At 43.5% G+C, this 20,222-nt stretch overlaps 1 protein-coding gene across 1 annotated transcript in view; it reads right to left on the bottom strand.

Annotated features, from left to right (window-relative positions):
- The window catches only part of macf1a (microtubule actin crosslinking factor 1a), a 257,947-nt gene that overhangs the window by 28,228 nt on the left and 209,497 nt on the right, over positions 1-20,222 (bottom strand). The window contains exons 60-72 of the mRNA XM_034704646.1: positions 12,529-12,690; positions 12,216-12,386; positions 10,146-10,312; positions 9,167-9,326; positions 8,272-8,598; positions 7,914-7,998; positions 5,654-5,880; positions 3,604-3,810; positions 3,281-3,508; positions 2,892-3,110; positions 2,575-2,778; positions 1,633-1,641; positions 514-739 (exon numbers count right to left, since the gene is read on the bottom strand). Of these exons, the coding sequence (XP_034560537.1) occupies positions 514-739; positions 1,633-1,641; positions 2,575-2,778; positions 2,892-3,110; positions 3,281-3,508; positions 3,604-3,810; positions 5,654-5,880; positions 7,914-7,998; positions 8,272-8,598; positions 9,167-9,326; positions 10,146-10,312; positions 12,216-12,386; positions 12,529-12,690 (2,392 nt within the window). The remainder of the gene's footprint in view (positions 1-513; positions 740-1,632; positions 1,642-2,574; positions 2,779-2,891; positions 3,111-3,280; positions 3,509-3,603; positions 3,811-5,653; positions 5,881-7,913; positions 7,999-8,271; positions 8,599-9,166; positions 9,327-10,145; positions 10,313-12,215; positions 12,387-12,528; positions 12,691-20,222) is intronic.

The following is a 20,222-nucleotide window of genomic DNA, read 5'->3' as shown; positions in this document are numbered from 1 at the left end:
AAATGTGATCTACTACCCGCTTTGTGTTTGATCCTATCCTCAAACTTCAGATAGTCTATCAGGTCTCTCATGTATTCATTGTGTCTTGTGTGATTGTAGAATGGGATAGAATAGATCTTTATTGTCATTGTTGTGAAACAATGAAAAGTGGTTTAGCACCTCTTCACATAGCAGCACATAATTTAACATTTAAAATAACACAATATGACAATAGAAATACAACAAGGCACGTTAAAATGATACAAAAGTTAAGGGAATAAAATAAAATAATTTAAATTGGACTGTTTATATCATTGATTGCACAGTGTTTCTGTACAGGTGTATATGCCAGTCATATCAATGGTATTTCAACTCTTTTGTGCAAACTAACTGAAGATGTCAGCGTGCCCTTCACTTGTTAACAACGTGAGCTGTGTGGTTTGTTTGTGTGTCCGTCTTTCTAAGTGTTTCTTATCAGTCTGCATAAATGTTTGGTGTTTGTCCTTCACTGTCAGACACATCCCCGACACTCACCCTGAGCAGCGGGATCGTCGTGAGCAGCTCGTCCTATCAGCTCCTCTCCGCGGGCGCACAGGGCAGAGAAGCTTGGCAGCAGCTTGTCCAGCTCCAGCCCCTGGGCTCGGTGCTCTGCCAGCTGCTCCCTGATCTTCTCCACCTCCGCCGCCACGGAGGGAGGCTGCCTCAGCCGCTGCACCGCCCCCTCCAGGGTCTCCAACAGGGGGTCCATCTTGTCGTGGAACTGGGAACAGAAGGAAGATTTGAATACAGTGTAACGAGGAGGAGGAGGAGGTAGAGGAGGAGGAGGAGAGTGTGTTGAAGGGACTGGGTTAAGGTTTGTAGATAACTGGGTGACATTTTGTAAGTGGTAAAATACTGAGACATGTTGTGGGTGGTGAGCCATCTGTGGAACATTGACTCTCTTTCTTTTTATTATAAATGTTGCATCAGATCTTAAATAGAGAGGAAACAGTCTCGGCTTCTTTGGAGGGATTCATATCTCAGTATTATACTTAAAGCATGTCACCAAAGTTGTGTAACTCAACACACAAGAGGGAGCCGCTAATCCTCAAATTAAAATGTGCACCAAACACTCATCGGGGACACGGGAGCATAGATTATATAACTTCTGAGCTGATCTGAGGGAAATAATATTCCTTGATCACAACATAACAAGGTAAATCTAATGTAGCCATGAGGGGAAGACTTTTCTTTCTACAAAAGGACGACTAAAGACTGTTTTCAGTGACCTAAATCAGGCCTAGTCTGAAGCATGATTGGAGAGTCTGCCTCAATGTTAGACTAGGCCTAATTCAAGTCTGAAAACAAACACAAAGGGGAGATTTCCAACAGATTTAGCATAGTTTTACTGCACTCAGGGTGTGCCGACACATGACTTGGATCTTTATATAAGTTGTGTAAAGCTTTGGTTCAATCAGAGCATAGGAATTAATATTAATCATCATCCAGACCACTTTTCCCACTTTGTCTGGCGAGCTCAGTCCTCAGTTAGCGTCGACGAGAACATGGTTAATGCTTTATCACTGTTTCATATTTGATTAGTCATGTTAGCCAAGTCATGTGTTGTTGCCGCAGCCTGAGTGCTCGTTTGATGTCGTCAGTCCGTGGTCTTACCTCTACCAGCTGGGTGATTGCAGTGAGCAGTGACGATGCAGAAAATGACGGTGGTGGGGGGGATGACACACAGACAGCACACCCACAGTGAACGAGGGATGGGATGGAGGTGGAGGAGGGAGACAGGATGCAAGGATGAGGGGGTGTTTGGGTTTAGTTTAAGGATGAGGGAGTGGAGATGGGGTTGGGGGGTTTAGGATGGATGAAGGATGAGGACAGGATGGAGGTGCAGGTGAAGGAAGAGAGGGAGCAATGTATGAGTTGGTTGAAAGGGATGGAGGGTGGAGAAATAATACAATGAGTTAAATCAGAGCCATGCATACAGTCCAAACTGTAATACAGACGGCAGCAGAACACAGCCTGCCACAGGTGATACAGTGATGTCTCATGAGGTGATGTGCAAAGAGAAAGTGGAAAAACTATCTGTGAAAGAAGTCATGATGTGATGTGAGCAAAGTCTAAATAATGAATGTTACAGGTACATGATGTCTGAGGAACAGCGGAGTAAAACACTTCTAGATGTACTTTATACAAACTTTTCAAAATGTGCAAACTCAAGAAAAAGTCTAGACAAACAAAACACATCTTTGCACTTTGCACAGTAAGACTTTGTTAATGTTACGTTTAAAGCAAAAAGCAGACAGACACAAACACTCACATGGAGATCATGCTGCAGAGTAACATGTCAGTCTGTTTATCTTCAGCTGCAGACGCTATTTAACAAACTATAAACACACCTGAGTCCAACAGCGTTTACAAATGACCTATTAACTATTCAAGTTATTTGATTTCCTTCAGCGCAGAGTAAAACTGGAACAGTGTTGTCATCGACTTAAGTCAAACTCAATACTTAAATCCAATTTGACTCATTAGACTAAAGCCTGAGCTCAAAATACAGTGTCTCAAAAACATGCATGAAACAGTTTCTCCTCTGTGCCGTACCTGTGAGGACTGGGAAACAGCCTCATCTAATGTAGTTGCACGACCTTTGACCCCCTCTTTGATGGCCAGGTAGCGTCTCTCAGCCTCGGTGTAGCGCTGTGTCACTGTCGCCCCCTCCTGGAAGCTGAGCTCAGCCAGCTGGGGTCCGATCTTCAGCAGCTTGTCGATGTGGGGCTTGTGCTCTGCGATGGACTCCCTGAGCAGCTGGAGGGAAAAGGTTAAAGGAGGAAATTCAGAACGTGGAGGAAATACACATTTTGGTGGAAAACCCTAAAGACAAGAAAGCTGAAACTGAAAAAGGTTACGCCCGCTCTTACCCTCATCTGGTCCTGCTGCAGTCGCAGAGCGTCTGTGTCAATGGCTGGAGGTGGCAGCTGGGTGATGAGTGTTTCCGTCTCACCCAGCCACGGGTCTAGTTCTTCGTAGGTCTCCCAGAAGCGAGCAACCAAAACCTGGGCCTGCTCCAGAGCCGAGAAACGCTCACTGTGGCTCTGGCTCACTGCTTCATAACGAGCACTGAGGGAACCTGTCTTCACCTGAAAGAGAAGACAAATGATGTCAGTGTCAGGATCCTACTGCTGTGCTTCTAACAGGTTATCAGTCAGTTAAGCACTGTGTTGGAGCTTCAGTCTGTCCGTGCTTTACTTATCAAATGCTCTTAACTTAAACCCCACAAGCTCAGTGTCTTCCTCCATCAGTGACTTACTATCAGTGCGTCCTTCTGAGCATCGCTGCAGGTGTCCAGGATGTCGTCCCTCGTGCTGAGGAGCTGATCCACGGTGTCTTTGTGCCGAATGATATCAATGTTGAACGCCCTCTGAACCTGCATCTGAGCCACTGTCACATCTGGTTCCAGACTCAGGGGCCCCAGAGACGCCAGCTTACGCTCTGTCTCACCGACCCAGGCAAGCTCTGCGTCCACGGCCTCCTCATACTGAAAGGAAGAGGAGCGATTAGTCAGGTTGGTCTCTCTCATGAAGCAGATAAATATAAAGATAAATAGCTTATTGATCAGACAGCTTGTAGTACCTGTTGTGACCTCTGGATGGCGGCCTGTACCAGATGCACCCTCTGAGTGATGGTTTCATCGGACTGGCGGTAGCGCTGGTTGGCATCAGCGACTAGCCGGTCCAGACCCTCGCGAGCTCGCCACGGCACCAGATCCAGCAAGGCGCTGCCCACCTCGTTCACCGTATCCAACACCAGACGCTTCTCTGCCGACACTTTCTTCAGCTCCTGTGAGAATTATGAAGAACAACTTTCACAAAAAAAGCTCTAAACAAATGGAACAAACTGGCTTTAGTGTGATCACTGGTGTAAACGTAAACCTGGAGTTAAATTGACTGCATGAAATCCAGTGTGTCACATTGGATGCCTGAGGTTGCCTTGGTTTTCATGAGCACGTGTCATGATATATAGAGGGAGTATTAAACTGTAAAAGCTGGTAACGTCATCTTAGATCGAAAAAAAAAAATACTGCAACAAGAAATTAAACGGCAATAACTTTTTCAACAGCTTTTACAAACTGTTACTGAGTTCCAGGAAATCATTGCTTCTATGGTAATTCAGCTGTGAGTGGGCTGACACAAGAACAGCTGAAAATGTCATCGCAGACAGGAGACGTCTCGCAATTAGTCGTTCTTCTCAAAGTACAATAATCTTTTTTTCTGGTACGGGAACATCGTCCTCTTAAAGTGCACATTATTCAGTCTGTTATCAACTCAACACCTTGGAGAGATACATAACTCAGGCTCTTCAGAAATCATGTAAGAAATTATCAGTCACTTGTTTCAAATGACAGAGACAAAATTAAATGAGATAAGCAATAATAGAACGGCATTTAAACCAACTCCTTTAAACACCAGTGTGAGAAATGTAGCATGAACGAGGGAACGGATGCAAGGACGGATGTTTATTCTCATGTTGTTGTTCTAAACATTAATTTAAACCAAGTGACCACAGTCAGAGGAAGCAACAAGTGTTATGTGAAATAAGGACACAGTCACATCTCAATAAGGTCACACATCTGTGGAATTAAGCTGCCTGCAAGGATGAAGAATATCATGATCTGTACGGAGCTACAGTAACTCACAAAAGTGAGTACACCCCTCACATTTCTTCTAAAGCTGATGCACAAGAAAGCCTGCAAACAGTTTGCTAAAAACAGCAGACTAAGGACATGGATTACTGGAACCATGTCTTGTGGTCTGATGAGACCAAGATAAACTTATTTGGTTCAGATGGTGTAAAGCGTGTGTGGCGGCAACCATGTGAGGAGTACAAAGACAAGTGTGTCTTGCCTACAGTCAAGCATGGTGGTGGGAGTGTCATGGTCTGGGTCTGCTTGAGTGCTGCCAGCACTGGGGAGCTACAGTTCATTGAGGGAACCATGAATGCCAACATGTACTGTGACATACTGAAGCAGAGCATGATCCCCTCCCTTCAAAAACTGGGCCGCAGGGCAGTACTCCAACATGATAACGACCCCAAACACACCTCTAAGACGGCCCCTGCCTTGCTAAAGAAGCTGAGGGGGAAGGTGATGGAGTGGCCAAGCATGTCTCCAGACCTAAACCCTATTGAGCATCTGTGGGGCATCCTCAAACGGAAGGTGGAGGAGCGCAAGGTCTCAACATCCACCAGCTCCATGATGTCGTCATGGAGGAGTGGAAGAGGATTCCAGTGGCAACCTGTGAAGCTCTGGTGAACTCCATGCCACAGAGGGTGAAGGCAGTGATGGAAAATAATGGTGGCCGCAGAAAATATTGACACTTTGGGCCCAATTTGGACATTTTCACTTAGAGGTGTACTCACTTTTGTTGCCGGTGGTTTAGACATTAATGGCTGTGTGTTGAGTTATTTTGAGGGGACAGTAAATTTACACTGTTATACAAGCTGTACACTGACTACTTTACATTGTATCAAAGTGTCATTTTTTCAGTGTTGTCCCATGAAAAGATATAATTAAATATGTGCAGAAATGTGAGGGGTGAACTCACTTTTGTGAGATACTGTATCTTAGTTTCGGGGTCGCATCTTAACAAACTGTAACTCAAACCCATCAGCCTCATCCACAAACCTTCTGTCTCTCCTGGTAGGCAGGTGTGGCGTCAGGCTCCGTGTTGTTAAGCTCCGCCTCCACGCCATCCAGCCATTGGTTGAGGTCGTCGTGGGCGCTGGCGAATCGCGTGGACAGCTGCAGGGCCTGCTCCAGGGTGCGGAGGGCCTTGCTGCTGCTTGCCGTCATCTCTGCATAGCGAGACTTGATGCCGTCCAGCTTCTCCTGAATCAGGAGGACTTCCTCGCCTGCAGGAGGAAACAAAGGTCAGGGTGTGGACTCAGGCAGGATCCAACATTTTCCTTATAATATCTATTTTTGTGGAGTTTCTTTGCATACTTTGAAGTGACCTTTCTAAACACTACACCAAGTCAGATTCCTTTAAACTTTCACATCCTATTCATGAGCCTTAACTTTATGTTATCTCTTAAATTCATTGTCCCAGCGTGTTCTGTTAAACCTCAAAATACTCCAAATCTGACAGTCCTGCATACCTCTCGTGACTACAATGTTTGTCTTACAGAGTAAATATGAGAGGACATACACCGTGTATTAGTGCGGTAGACTGACATCCAGCTCACTAACAGTGTTAGCGGTCAGCATGGCTAATATCACCAGAATAGAGACACTAAACAGATGTTACTGTTTGCTTTACGACTGGTGTAAAAATGTGTGGTTTGGATTGAAACACTGCTGGAAAGCAGTGTGTTGGTTTACTTTGGAGTGTGTTTCTCTCTCTAGGATTCAAGACTAGCATCACAATACAGGGACAAGAGAATACCTTATTGATTTTAGCTGCTTTTGGTCGTCATTGGTGTGTGTTTCTGAGTTTACATGTTGTTTTAATTCTTCTGTTTTTGTATTTATAAGTGTTAAGGTGAAGGCATTTCAGCATACTTCTTCACAGGGACAATGAAGTGTATCGTCCTGTCTAGTATCATATCTATCTTATTCTATGGTTTAATTAAAATATCAGATTTTACATGCTTTTATCTCATCACGCCTGGACTACTGGAACAGTCTTTTTAGCGGCCTGCCCAAAAAAATCCCTTGATCGTCTCCAAACTGTACAGAACTCAGCAGCCAGGGTTTTAACCAGAACTAAAGAAATACAACCATATCTCTCCGGTTTTAGCTTCCTTGCACTGGCTCCCTGAATGTTTTAGAATTGATTTTAAGATTTTACTGATTACTTTTAATACCCTACAAGCCGACGCGTGCATTGAGATCCACGGGCAGAGGTTTATTGTGCATTCCAAATACAAAAATGAAAACAAAAGGGGACAGGGAGTTTGCAGTGAGGGGTCAGATACTCTGGAACCATCTGCCTGAGGAGATCAGGTCTGCTGAGTCAGTGAGCTCTTTTAAATCTCTTCTTAAAAACTACTTTTATCGTAGAGCCTTTCCTGATTTTAAAAGATTTGTAGTCCTTTAGCGCAGGGGTTCTCAAATGTTTTGGAGCCAGGGACCCCTTACAGGTGAGAAAATTGTCCAAGGACCCCCTCATAATTGTAACACAGATTAAGCACATGCTTACTTCCATTTGCACTCTTAGATGCCCTTGGAACTATTTGTATTGTAAAACGTATCAATGTAAATACTTCAGACCTGTACCATAGTGATAAACAGAAAACACTTCAATTTGAATCATGTAAAAACCACTTGTATACTTTAAAACAGAGGGTCATTTCATTCCTTGTGGACTCAACATGACAGCATTTATACTTTTCAAGTAATTGATCTTAAATGCTTTCAGAAAATTAACAGTAGCAAGACTCACATATCCCTTTGAGCCACTAAATGGTATCATAACAATGGTGTATATGCTGTTTTTAATGACACAGCTCAATTTAACAATTTATTAGAAATGTATTCAAATTATTTCACGGACCTCCATGCTATGGTTCGCGGACCCCCAGGGGTCCCAGGACCCCACTTTGAGAACAACTGCTTTAGAGTTCTTTCAGGGGAATTTTATGTCTTTTAAAATCTGTTTTATTTCTTTATCTTGACTTGTATGATTTTATGAACTGCCTGTTTTATTTTGCTGACCGTGTAAAGCACTTGGTAACTTGGTTTTTGAAAAGTGCTCTACAAATAAAGTTATTATTATTATTATTATTATTATTATTATTATTATCATAAAATGAAGACACTACTTAGAAACATCGCAGCACAAATTTGAAAATAGTCAACAACAAAAAAAATTCAGTGCATTTAACAAGTATTTCCAAGGAGACAGGTTATGAAAAGCTGAGGAAGGTTGTGATTCTGATATTACCTGTGGTCTGTTTGAGTAAAGCTTGTCCGTTCTTGATGGCCTGGTCCACTGTCTTCTTCCTGCTGACGATCTCTTCATTCAGAGACTGAGGGGAAAGAGAAAGCGACCTTAATTCCTACACTTGTTTTTCTCTTTTGGCTACAAGAATAACACAGAGTTAATTTTTTCTTTAATATTTAAAAAAGTACAAGTCACTTTATCACACCAGCATGTTTCTATTTTTTAACTCCTCTTCATACTAGCAATACAAAAGCTTCAAATGCTGATACCAGCTCATAAACTCAGTACAAACTGTAAACTTGTGAATGTCTCAGTGGGAGTAACTGCTTTGGCTTTCAGTGTGTCCATGAAGTCATACCAGAAGGTGTTTGTGCTTCTCGTTCAGCAGCTGAGGCTGGTAGCTCTGGACGGAGACCTGACTCAGCCTCTGAGCCACCTCTGCCAGCCAGTTCAGCACCTCTACCTCCTCCTCCCCAAACAGCTGAGCGTTAGCCAGCGCCTGCTCCAGCAGAGCCGCCCGCCTGCTGCACCAGTCGGCGAGTTCAGAGTGACTCGACGTCACCGCCCCCACCCGCTCGCTTAACCAATCACGATCAGCCCTGCAGCTGAGCGGGGTCAGCGATTGGCTGAGGGACTCTAGGTGGTCAACCTCGGCTTCGCGTGAGGACACTTCCTCTTGGACCGCCTGGGAGATTTGTGTATGTGTGTGTTTGTGTAGGTGTTTGTGGGGAAGGTGGGGTGAGAAAAGAACAGCAAAACAACAAAAAAAGATGAAAACTTAAAGCATGAGCATGCAAGTGACAAATCATAGAACAAACAGGAAATCATAAACATCAATGAATGAATGAAGAGAACTGAAACCAAAACTTCAAACTCAAAAAGATGTGAAGAAATAAACGGACTCATAAATATGTATGCCTGTAATTGATAGCTTTGTGTATCTTCTGTGTTTGTGTGTTCGTTGTAATGAATTATTCTTGATGTTTTCAGTTCAAACAGATGCTGTAAACTCAAAAACTAGCATCATTTTAAAAGATAGAAAGTAGATGTGTAAATCTACTGAACGAATGATGCCGTTTCATTTCAACTATGCAAAGAATGTCAACATCTATGAGCCCTCTCCGGTCGATTAAACCGTGTAAGGCATTGACAACATTTCTGAAATAATACAGATAACACAGATCATTTCCAGGGAATCTGTCTCTCATCAGAAATGGACCTGAGAACTCTGTAACGACGTGGCCAAACGGTACCTTGTGCTTTGTTATCTGCTGGGTGATCTTGGCCGTCTGAGTCCCCATTGGCTCTGCAGAGCTCAGGCGTCTCTCGGTGGCACTCAGCCACTCTCCGAGCGGCTCCAGAGCTTCGTGGAACTGAAGAGCCAAAACCTGCAGCTCCTCCAACTGCCTTTGCCTGAGGGCGGAAGACAAGGATGAGTCGAGTGTGGTGCAAGTGATGAGTAGGAGGAAGAGGAGGAGGAGGAGGAAGAAGAAGAGGAGGTGGAGTAGGCGGAGAGCCTTTATTGGTATCTTATTGCTTTCACTGATTAGTTTTGTAACGTTTCATTCTGTAACTGTGATCTGATTTTATGTCTTACAGCTGTCGCCTTAAAAAACAGAACTAAGGTTTATTAAAGGTTCATGAAACTCATATTCTGTATGTTATGACACTTTACAGTGAGTCTCAAAACAGATTAAGTTAAGTATGATAAGATAACAGTGCAGTGGTGTCATTATTGTCTATCATGGTGGGAGGAGGAGGACATTGCTGTGGTTAAACTATGGTAAAAAAAAAATGTTAAATTTGGAATCAATCTGAATCTCCTACATTTATTTTCTGTGTGTGTTTCTACCAAGTTTTCTTCAAAGAATCATCGCCTTCTTTAGTGAATAGAGGAGACAGCGCAGTTACACACAGACCACAGAAACCAGTAGTAATGCCACTGTTCTTGCTTTAAGTACAGTGGTGCTTGACAGAGACACAGGGACATGAAACAGAAAATAACCACAAAATAACACGCTGTCAAGTAACATCACTCCATACTTCCCCAAACCACATTCACAGTGAGACCCGTCTGAAGCTGTTTGCAGTCTCTGACTTCATGCTTCATATTGCTTTGGTCGCCCTGCTTTGGCGTATCTAAGTATCAGGATAACCATTGGAGACCATTAGCTGGACTTTTGGAGGACACAAAATCTTGCTAAAGCCCTAAATCTTCTTCAGGACACATACCTGGCACCGGCCTTGTCCAGCAGGTCCGTCCATCTCTCAGCCAGACTCTGGAGCTGGGTCTGAATCTTCTCTTTGTCCTGAGTGTCCGCCGTGGCTGCGATCCTCTCTCCCTCGGCACGAATCATCTCCACGGTCGGTCGGCGGTCGTCTAACAACCTCTGGAGCAGCTGGAGGAGAAGAGAAACAGTAATCAGAGCTAATCATTACTAAGATGGTCCTACTTGAAGCGGGGGAGTAATTAGACTCTGTCATGGTCATTTATAACACTGTGTCGTGGGAGAGGAGGTTGTGAGGGAGACAAGGAACACAACTGAATTCTAATAGTCTTAACTTTTTTTTACATTTGATAGATTGAAAAACAAAATGTGGTGACACCTCGATCAGTCTCGGTATGGAGCAGCAGGAATACAAGGAACAAGGCCTTATTTGGGTCTAACACAAGACTGTATTCACATCAATTACTATAAGGGAAGTGTGAAGTTTCATGATGAAGGTTAGGAAGTCAATTTTCAGCTTTGCCTATAGGACTGGCCCTGTGATAGGTTGGCGGCCTGTCCAGAGTGTACCCTGCCTTCCGCCCGTAGCCAGCTGGGATAGGCTCCAGCCCCCCTGTGACCCCTAACAGGATAAGCGGTCAAGATAATGGATGGATGGATGGATGGATGGATGGATGCCTATAGGACTGGGAAGCTTTGTTTCCTTAAAGCAAGACTCTCTACTTAAAGCTTCAGTGAAGAACTTTTGTTTTTTGTTGACTTTGGCGCCCCCTGTGGACAAAGCTCTACCTTTTATATATTTGCTGTTTTTTCCTGTACTTGTGTTTGCCATGTTTTAACAGAAAAAATCTCATCTTGCAATTTTGAACAGTCATCTATGGCATATTGAGAGTCTTTGCCTTGAAAAACATAAAGAAGACTCTTTCTGCAGGATGCACCATAGCATTTAAAGGTATTTGAAAAAGTCATTCTTGTTACATCTGGTCTTTTTTTACTTTCGTAGCTCATAAAGAGGCATCAGATTTAATGGAAGTCTGTCTCCTCACTCCTCACAGCAGCTTTATTTTTTATAAACATTGCTTTGTTTCTGTACATTTCCTGAATATCATCAAAAACGTCATTTCAGCTGATATTTTTGTATGTATTTATGAAGTGTAGTTGTTGATTTCATAGATAGCTACAAACTGTGCTAGGAATCCGACTGTTTGAAGATCAACAAACTACCTCCATGAGCGTACTTCCTTCCTGCGTTGCCTCTTTGTCTGCTTTTGAACAGCTCGGTTCAGCTCCGGGAATGCACTTTTCCTCAGTCTACTCTCTTCCTTATCCAAACGGTGACACTACACTCCGTCACGGATGTAAACACGTGTGATTGATCGCTGGTCGAGACTGCTGCACTCTTGTGTGCACAAACACAGGAAGTGTATGTTGTATAAACAGGGAAAAGTGTGTGTGTGTGTGCAAGTGTGTTTCAGAAAACAATACAAATTCACTCTTCATGTGTGTCTCTGTTTGTTTTCATGCCAGTCTGACTGGCAGACTGTCAACTGGGGCTGTTTGGATGCCAGGCAGACGGATCATTGACTGTGTGTTTGTGTGCGTGTGCTTGTCATTCAAACATCTATTGTTTGTGTTTGAAGGACAGTGAGGACATCTACGTATCAATAATTTCTGCCTCACATGTATACGAATTATCTATAATGAAATGATGTTTAGAGCTAAATAAAAATAATGTAGGAGAAACTGGTATTAGAAATTAAATCATCTTCAATTGACAGACAGAAGCTCGCAGGACACTTCAAAGAAAGAGGAGGAGGCTGTGGGGGCAGAAGCTGAGAGCTCAGACATCTGCGCTCGATGATCACCGCTTCAAATCCCACAAATGGAAAATCTGAGCAAACACTCTGAATGAGAAACGCTTCTCATCAAACTGTGCCCCTGTTGAACTACAGACAGGCACTTCAGCTGCCTCAGCTCAACATCCCTCAGTTCTGTTTGACACTTTTTATTAAGACATAAAGACATTTCTGTTTCCTGTGTTGTTGAACGTGAAAGGAGGTTTTTGATTTAGCACCTTTTGTTCTTGAATCTGGGCCTTGACCACACGGTACTCTGCAGACGGCGGCTTCTGATTGGCCACCAGCTCTTCTGTGTCGTTCAGCCAGCTTAGCAGGGGCTCCAGAGCATCCTGGAATTTCCCACAATGCAACAGGGCCTCCTGGAGCTGGGCGATCCTCTCTGCCACCTGAGGACAGGAGAGACGGTTGTGATTTTGAATATTGTACACATACGATTTTCAAAGTCCCGCAGGCTCTCCTCAGAGTGTCATACCTTCTTGGCAGATAGACAGACACAATGTTTGATGTGTGATTGGTTGGGAGTCATACCCGCTTGTTGAGTGAGTTCCATCTGAGGTTGGTGGTCTCGAGGTCGTGCTCTAGTGCTTGGGTGTCGGTGTGTTTGGCGGCGCTCTGGATCAGACCCTGTCCCACGGCGTTGACGTGCTGCAGCTTGGGTTGAATGCTGTCCACCTGCTCTCTCTCCACAGCCTGGAAGAGGAGGTGAGAAAAGGGTTATGATTAATAGATTTATTCATAAATGAATGAATGAAAGAAAGAGCGCATGTAGGCAGTGAGAAAAGGAAGGCCCGGTTTGAACTGTTTATTTGAAAGCAGAAGTAGTCGAGTCAGTTGTCAAAAATACATCGCACATTCAATCTGCGTGACGACAAATGGAAGCACACTTTACTACATTATGTATATTTAGAGGTGACCGTATGTTCGCAGATGAAAGACAGCCAGAGAGACGTGCTGAGATAAGAAAGGAGTGGGAGACAGGAGAAATGTGGGTGGAGGGAGGAGAAAGAGAGGAGGGGGAGAGGGGGATTACAGGGATTAGCCAGTTAGACGAGTAAGGGGCTGGTTGGAAAAAGGCTGAGTCGACAACACACATACACAGTCCCACACACACACACACACACACACACACACATTTTAGAGTACACTAACACACTTGCATGAGTGCACACAACCTTCCCTTAATCACACACCCAAATTCACACACATTCATAGAAAACACACGCAGAACTTTGCCTGTCTATCCACATTAATCACACACTCAAACACACACACGTCACAGTGGAAGGCTGGAGCCATCTTGTGATGACAATAGAGGCAGCCACCCGACACTAAAGACTACCAGACTTGACTTCCCTGGCCAAAAAAAGAGCGTGCAGCAGCCAATACAGCTCCTCTGTCACAGTAAATCTGTCCCTCTATTACTGTATCCAAACACATACTGTACGTACAGAAGCTGCTCTCAGGGCTCAGTGCTGGATCCCATTGTAGACAATGGGAAAAATGTGAAGGTCCCAAACAACAAAGCATGCTAGACTTCATTTATTTCCAATCCTAAATCAATAACAGTCGTTTAAAACACCAACATGCCGAGTAATCCCAGACTACTGCTTCAAAATGGTTTGATTTATAACAAGTCTTTGTACTACACAGCATTCAAATTCAATATATTTATGTTTTGCAGTAGTGGCTGGAGAAAAAAAATAGTTCATGGCATTACTGAAGGTTTCCAGTAGCAGTGATTTCAGCATTTAAAACATTTCCAACAATAGTTTTAGCCCCCAGGTGACGCAAGAAAGGCCCAAATGTTCCACGCCATGGGATTGTTTGACTTCTGATTGACTTTCTGTTGTTTTTATTCCCACAACTTGACCTTATAAAATTCAGTTCTGGCCTTGTTTGTTGATGTTGTAAATCAAAAATCTGTCAACCATCTGTTTTGGGTCTGGACTGTTGGCTTCACTGATGGAACAGTAAGAAGAAAAACAAACCAAAACCAAAATTTAATGCAGTGAATGTGAGAATGAAAAATACAGCTCAATTCCTGTAAGCCACCAGTCTTTCTCCAACAATTTGCCAAATCCACAAAACAAGCTTCACAGTTTCATGGTATTCAGCAAATCCCCAACCAGTGGGAACACTGTAAACCACCACCACCACCACCACCACTGTAGACCATCGTCTCTGGGAAAAAAAATCCCATCAAATGGGGGTTTCAGGCAGATATTTGGGGGGGGGGCTGCTGTCATGAAAACGACATTCAGAACTGGCCTACCGAGGGAGAATTAAGCTTGGTGGTTTATAACGCTGAGGCTGCCAAACCTCGATGGCCACACAAAGAGACAGACAGACAGACACATACAAACAACCAGACGAGCACGCCCAGACACACACAGCAGATTTTGGTAAATCCAATGCCTGGGGTGAAGAGGCTGGGGTGACGGTACAGAAGGGGGGGATGTAGTTAAAGTGAAGGTTTGGGTTTCAGTGAAATACCACTACAGCCTGGAACACATACGAGAGACGTGGGTGTCCAATACTCAAACAATAACAAACCAGCAGACACTGCTGCTGCACCCAACTCAGCCCCTCCCAACAAAGAGGGGTTTCCTCCATTATAACCATCAAATCTAAAAGATACATTAAAGATGCCGTGCTCCTTTTCTTTCAACCAACCCTTCATATGACAGACTTCTAATGAATTTAAAGCTCCTGTGAGGACTTTTGACTGATTATGAAGCAGACTAAAATCAATACTGATATTTCAAAGTGTACTACAAAAGGAAAACAGACAAACAGGGACAAGTTTACTAATTTCTATAAAGCTATTTTAAATGCCTGTAACTGCTGCAACGGGGGTAGGTGTCAGACAAAGGAATTCACAGTGTGCTCAAGAGGAGCCTCTAATTTATATTTTTCACAGCAGATAAACACAAGAGATAATTTGGCAGTTAAAAGGAAGCAGTAAATAATTTTTGGAGGCAGATAAAAGAGGTATTTCTTTGTCCACAGGGGGCGCCAAAACCAAGGCGAACTGAAAGTTGCTCACAGGAGCTTTAATTCTTTTTAATACTTAAAGGAACTGTGAGGAAATGTCATGTTGTGTTGATTCTGGTGGATAAAATTGGTTGTGTGGTTTCAGGATGAAGACTGCATTTCCCACGAGGTCTGTCGTAAAGATGTGCCAAAGCGTGCATTTATTGTGGAAGTAAATGAAAGGAGTACTGATCTTTTAAAAACTACATTTCTTTGTTCCAGATATTTTTTTTTGCAGGATGCAGAGTGACGACGTAATCTATTGATTTTTGAAACATAACGTGTCACAGCCTTAAGGCTGATTTATACTTCTGTCGAATCAACAGAGTAGCCTACGCTGGGGGGTCTGCGTAACTCCTGTACCTACGCATAGGCCTACGCCCGTAGCTGACGTGCACCTCCTCCAAAATGTAACTATGCGTAGAATTGACGTGGACCGCAAGCCCTGTGATTGGTCCGCTCGGCGGCATTGCGTTTCCCGCATTTATTGCTGCGCTTCACGGACACAACGACGCACAAGTATGTGGTGCTCATGTCTGCGTCAGCCCCTGCTGCGTAGGGGCAACACAGAAGTATAAATCAGCCTTTAGTGTCATGAAGTGAAAAAAAGAAAGAAAGAAAAATACAGACAAGTTCAATATTTTAAATTTGAGGCGCTCCCGTTAATTACTCGTCAGTAAGTATTCAGCTGTATTTAAAAGCTTTAAAAGCATTGGACTGGGTTTAATTGAGTGTTGAGTTAGATGTTAACAGACCTGCAGACGTTCCTTTGAGCCGGTCTCTAGATCTGCTGTGAGCAGTTGAGCTGCAACGTGTTCCTGAAACTCTGCAGTGGGTCATAATCAAAGGGTTTACAGGTTTCTGCTCATCTGGTTTAAATATGGCATCAAACTACAGGCTCGCCGTGCCAGGCCTTTGTGTGCGCGTGTGTTTGTGTGAGTGTGTGTGTGCAAATAAATCCTAATCTTTGACTGTGTTTCTGCAAGGTTGCAATGCACACAGGTTTTAATTCACGTCTGTATGTATGTGTGTGTGTGAAAAGAAAAGACTGAATGTTCTACAGGTATGAATCTCTGCACATGATTAAATATGAATGAGCTGTGTGTGTGTGTGTGTGTGTGTGTGTGTGTGTGTGTGTGTGTGTGTGTGTGTGTGTGTGTGTGTGTGTGTGTGTTTGTGTGTGTGTGTGTGTGTGTGTGTGTGTAAGCGAGTGTTCCTGTCTACTCTGGATGCAGCTGTGTTGTGGTGATGGGCGTCATAGCTGCTTGGAACAGGAAGTCTGTCGAGCAGAACAACAATGACTGCAGCCATGACCTGCTCCACCCTACGCCTTATCCTGGTGTGTGTGTGTGTGTGTGTGTGTGTGTGTGTGTGTGTGTGTGTGTGTGTGTGTGTGTGTGTGTGTGTGTGTGTGTGTGTGTGTTGTGTGTGTGTGTGTATGTGTGTATGGCAGAGATAGAGGGGAACAGAAAAGGAAAAACAGGGAAAGTACACCCATTCATCATCTAAACATACACTGGAGTGTGTATAAAAAAGTGTTATAGGTTTTGTGCTCTTACAGTATATTTCTGTCGTTCTCCTCCTCCTCCTCCTCTGTCGCTCTCTTTGTGTTTTTTCTTTTTGTCTCTATTTCAGCCGCCCTCACTGCTCTTTCTCTCCCTCACCAGCTCGAGTGGTTGACTCCACTAAACCAGAGCTCTGGAAAATGTCCCACATACTTGTCATTCTTCCCTGCCTCAGTCGGCACGCAGCAGCTCACGCTCTTAACTGAGCTAACTGAACTATCACTGCTGTACTTGTCATCCTTCTCCCTCCTACTCCTCCTCTTCCTCTCATCATGTCAGCATTCAGTCTCCTCTCTTCCCTGTTGCACCCCCGACCACAGCTGCCCCCTCCTTTCTCTCATCATCATCATCTTCGTCCCACTCGGTTTTTCTTCCATCTGGACCGCATTGGTGTTCTCACTTCAGCCACAGTTCAGTGTGGACGACAGATGAAAACACCGGGACGACAGTTGATCTGACTGAAGCTGAGAAACCAACGTGACAGGCTGATGACCACTAAATACTGTTTGGACCGATATGTCTCGTCAAATAGGAATCAGTGTGAGCTGCTGAGAGGCTGAGGGAGATGAAAGAATTGACATATTATGTCTCGTGTTTATCAAAGTACTGCAGACATTTAAAGGAAAGCTTCTTTGTGCAGCTTTCAGGAGAACAGATTCAATCTTGCAGTTCAATTTAATTTCCTTTCAGTGGCATCTGAACAACTTGACTTCAATTTTGAAGGTGCCTGTGAGTTATAAAAATGGCTGAAATTAATAAGGATGCCTCTTGATGACTTACAATGGATATCCTCTTAGCTCTTTCACTTTTTGGTTAATCAGGTCAAATCTTTATTTGCGTGAAAGCACATGACTGTGATGCTTCGGCGAATTAAAGTAGACACAGTAGCGCTTAGGGTGATAAATTCATGATCCTTATAATCTCAATATTCTCACTTAGAATTCAGGGAATTAAACAACAACCTACACAAACATTTGATTGTCATTTTTAGGAAAGTGAGAAATAATTATGAGTGTTTTTGGACTGTGCTCTATATTTGGCTTTGTTCCCTCTAAGCGATAAACTCCGGTCTTAAAATATGAAGCCCTTGCAGAAGTGCTAAAAAACACAGATCATCGAGCGTCCGCTTGATACATACACACCCATTAAAAAAAGATGATCTTTGCAGCAGAAATAAACATGTTTACAGCCTGGTACAAAAAACAGCTCATGTCTGAATAGCTAATTTCTCTGTCGACACACTGTTATTAGAACTCGTTATTTTTGAAGATTTAAACTTACAAGTTTTGCCCAAATAAGGGCATGGCTGACTTGATTGACAGCCTGTATCTGTTAGCCAAAAGGTTAAAGGCCCGCCTCTTTACCTCACACTAGCTCGGACCAAGTTAGGTTGTGTTCAGCATTTCCAATATGACACCCGCCTCATTGGCTTCAAAATTGCACTTCAGAAACAGATGGGTGACGCCACGGACACTACGTCAATTTTTTACACAGTCTATGATTCCACCTAAACGACAACCTCTGCTGTTAAAAATGAAGCCAATACAGAAGTGCAAAAACCTGTAGTTCCTGAAGCATCCACTTGAGGCCGGTTCCAAATAACAAGGAGACCCCCTCAAAGCTAATTTGAGCTTCATTTAAATGTGAAAACACCGGCGTACCTTTTCACCACCAGCATGTGTCCTTTATGTTAGTTTGGAGGTTAAACACTGCATCCACTAGAGGGCGCCACTCAGAATTTCTACTAGAGAGAAAGTTTCTGATAACAAACATCGACTGTGGAGGAGTATTGATTATGTATTTCTTAAAGGTGACATATTATGCAAAATTGACTTTTTAATGGTTCTCTATCTGAAATATGTGTCCCTGTCTACAAACCCCCCGAAAATGAAAAAAATCCATTCTGCCCCTGTTCTGATTTCTCCACCTTTCTGTAAATGTGTGCTGAAATGAGCCGTTTCAGTTTTCAGTGTTTTTCATACGTCACAACGACATCCGGTCTGTAACGGAAGTCAGAGCTTGGAGCTTGTTCAGTCCATAGACTGTATAAAATACAACTCAACCCCTCCTCTGTTTTTCATTCCCTGCACACGTGTGTGCTAACAAGGAGCTTAGGAGGGAGGCATGCTAGTTGTAGGCTGTCTTAATAAACAAAAAGGTCGGTTTTACTCCCCACGTCTGCAGATTGAAGATCTAGCGGATACTTTTTATTTTTCATGGAAAAGTGCTAGCGCTAGTTAGCATAGCCACATAGCTACATGTTCGTAGCTGTGTACCAAGACACATGTCGACATACTGACAAATAAAACAACAAGAAACACTAAATCTGTGACCAATCATTCAGAAAGGTCCTGCTGCAGGCACCTCTCCGTCAGGATCAGATTCTGGATCAGATTCAGAGGGTTGAAGTAACGCGGGTCTGTGAGCAGCCGTGTATATTCAGCCAACATGTAAACATTAGATCAACGTGCTGAACAGCCGAGGGGATATCCACTTCCTGAGGGGGCGTGGTCAGAGAGCTCATTCTCATTTAAAGGCACAGACACAGACCACAGCCTGTTCTGAGCAGGGCTGAAAAAGAGGGGTTTACAGGCAGACCAAAATCTGATTTCAAAGTGTTTTTTTGAGCAATAAACTTTAGAGACATGTTTTGGGGACCTCTTAGACCAATATATTTTGATGAAAAAGAGCGTATTATGTCACCTTTAAGAAAGAGGCAAAATTGGAGGCAGTGTTGTAGATGGTGGTGGTGGTGGCTGTGAGGCCAATAAAGCCATCATGACGTTAAGCGAAACATTTTTTTTAAGAGAGTCAGGAAATGTGGTGACTAGAGATAGGGATGACCAGGCTTGCGACCACAGCCTCTGTACATGGGGTGCTCACTTAAATCACCAGACCAACCGGGGCCCGAAAGCATGCAGAAAAATTGACATAATGAATGTAAAGTTTGGGCAGAATAGCACGTGTCACGTAGAAGGTTCCACTGGGGTACAAACGCTGAGGAGAGTAGTAGCTGTGATAGTGTGTCCAAAACAGTGACTCCATTGATTGACTGAAACAGATGAGGGACATGTTGCTCCTACTGTAATAACCTCAGAGCATTACATGTGAAATTGAATAGGATAGGAACACACTGTCTCTCCATTTACTGCAAGTAAAAGGAAAATATGTTTTGTAAAATGGGACCTTGCAGGATGTCGTCCAGCTGAACAGAGTTTTCTAACACTTTATCAAAGCTTTTAAGTTGTTCTGTCAGCTGAGTACTTTCACCTTTGTCTCTGTGTAGATTTGATTTCTCTGTAACTACTTCATCTGTCCACTTTATGAAAAGAGCTAGTCTTAATATGAAAAAGAAATCTGTGCATTATTAAAGTATTGCCTCTAAGCTTTCAGCCAGACAAAAAAAAAAGGCTGGAATAAAACTGGATTAAAAACAGACATGGATGGTTATATTTAAAGTGAAAGGGTCTCATTGTATATGAGCGTTAAAAAGAAAAGCAGGGTGGAAAAAAATGAGCTGCTTGGATATCCTGCACCTTCCTTTAAAACGATTCTCCTGAAAGCAATATGGCAGCCAGCAACGACACGGTTATCTAGCTCCCCCCTCCTCCCCCACACCCCCGC

The sequence above is a fragment of the Notolabrus celidotus genome, chromosome 16 (genome assembly GCF_009762535.1).
Source record: "Notolabrus celidotus isolate fNotCel1 chromosome 16, fNotCel1.pri, whole genome shotgun sequence".
Taxonomy (NCBI): domain Eukaryota; kingdom Metazoa; phylum Chordata; class Actinopteri; order Labriformes; family Labridae; genus Notolabrus; species Notolabrus celidotus.
Note: the sequence above shows the minus strand (reverse complement) of the source record. Positions and strands in the feature narration are given on the sequence as shown.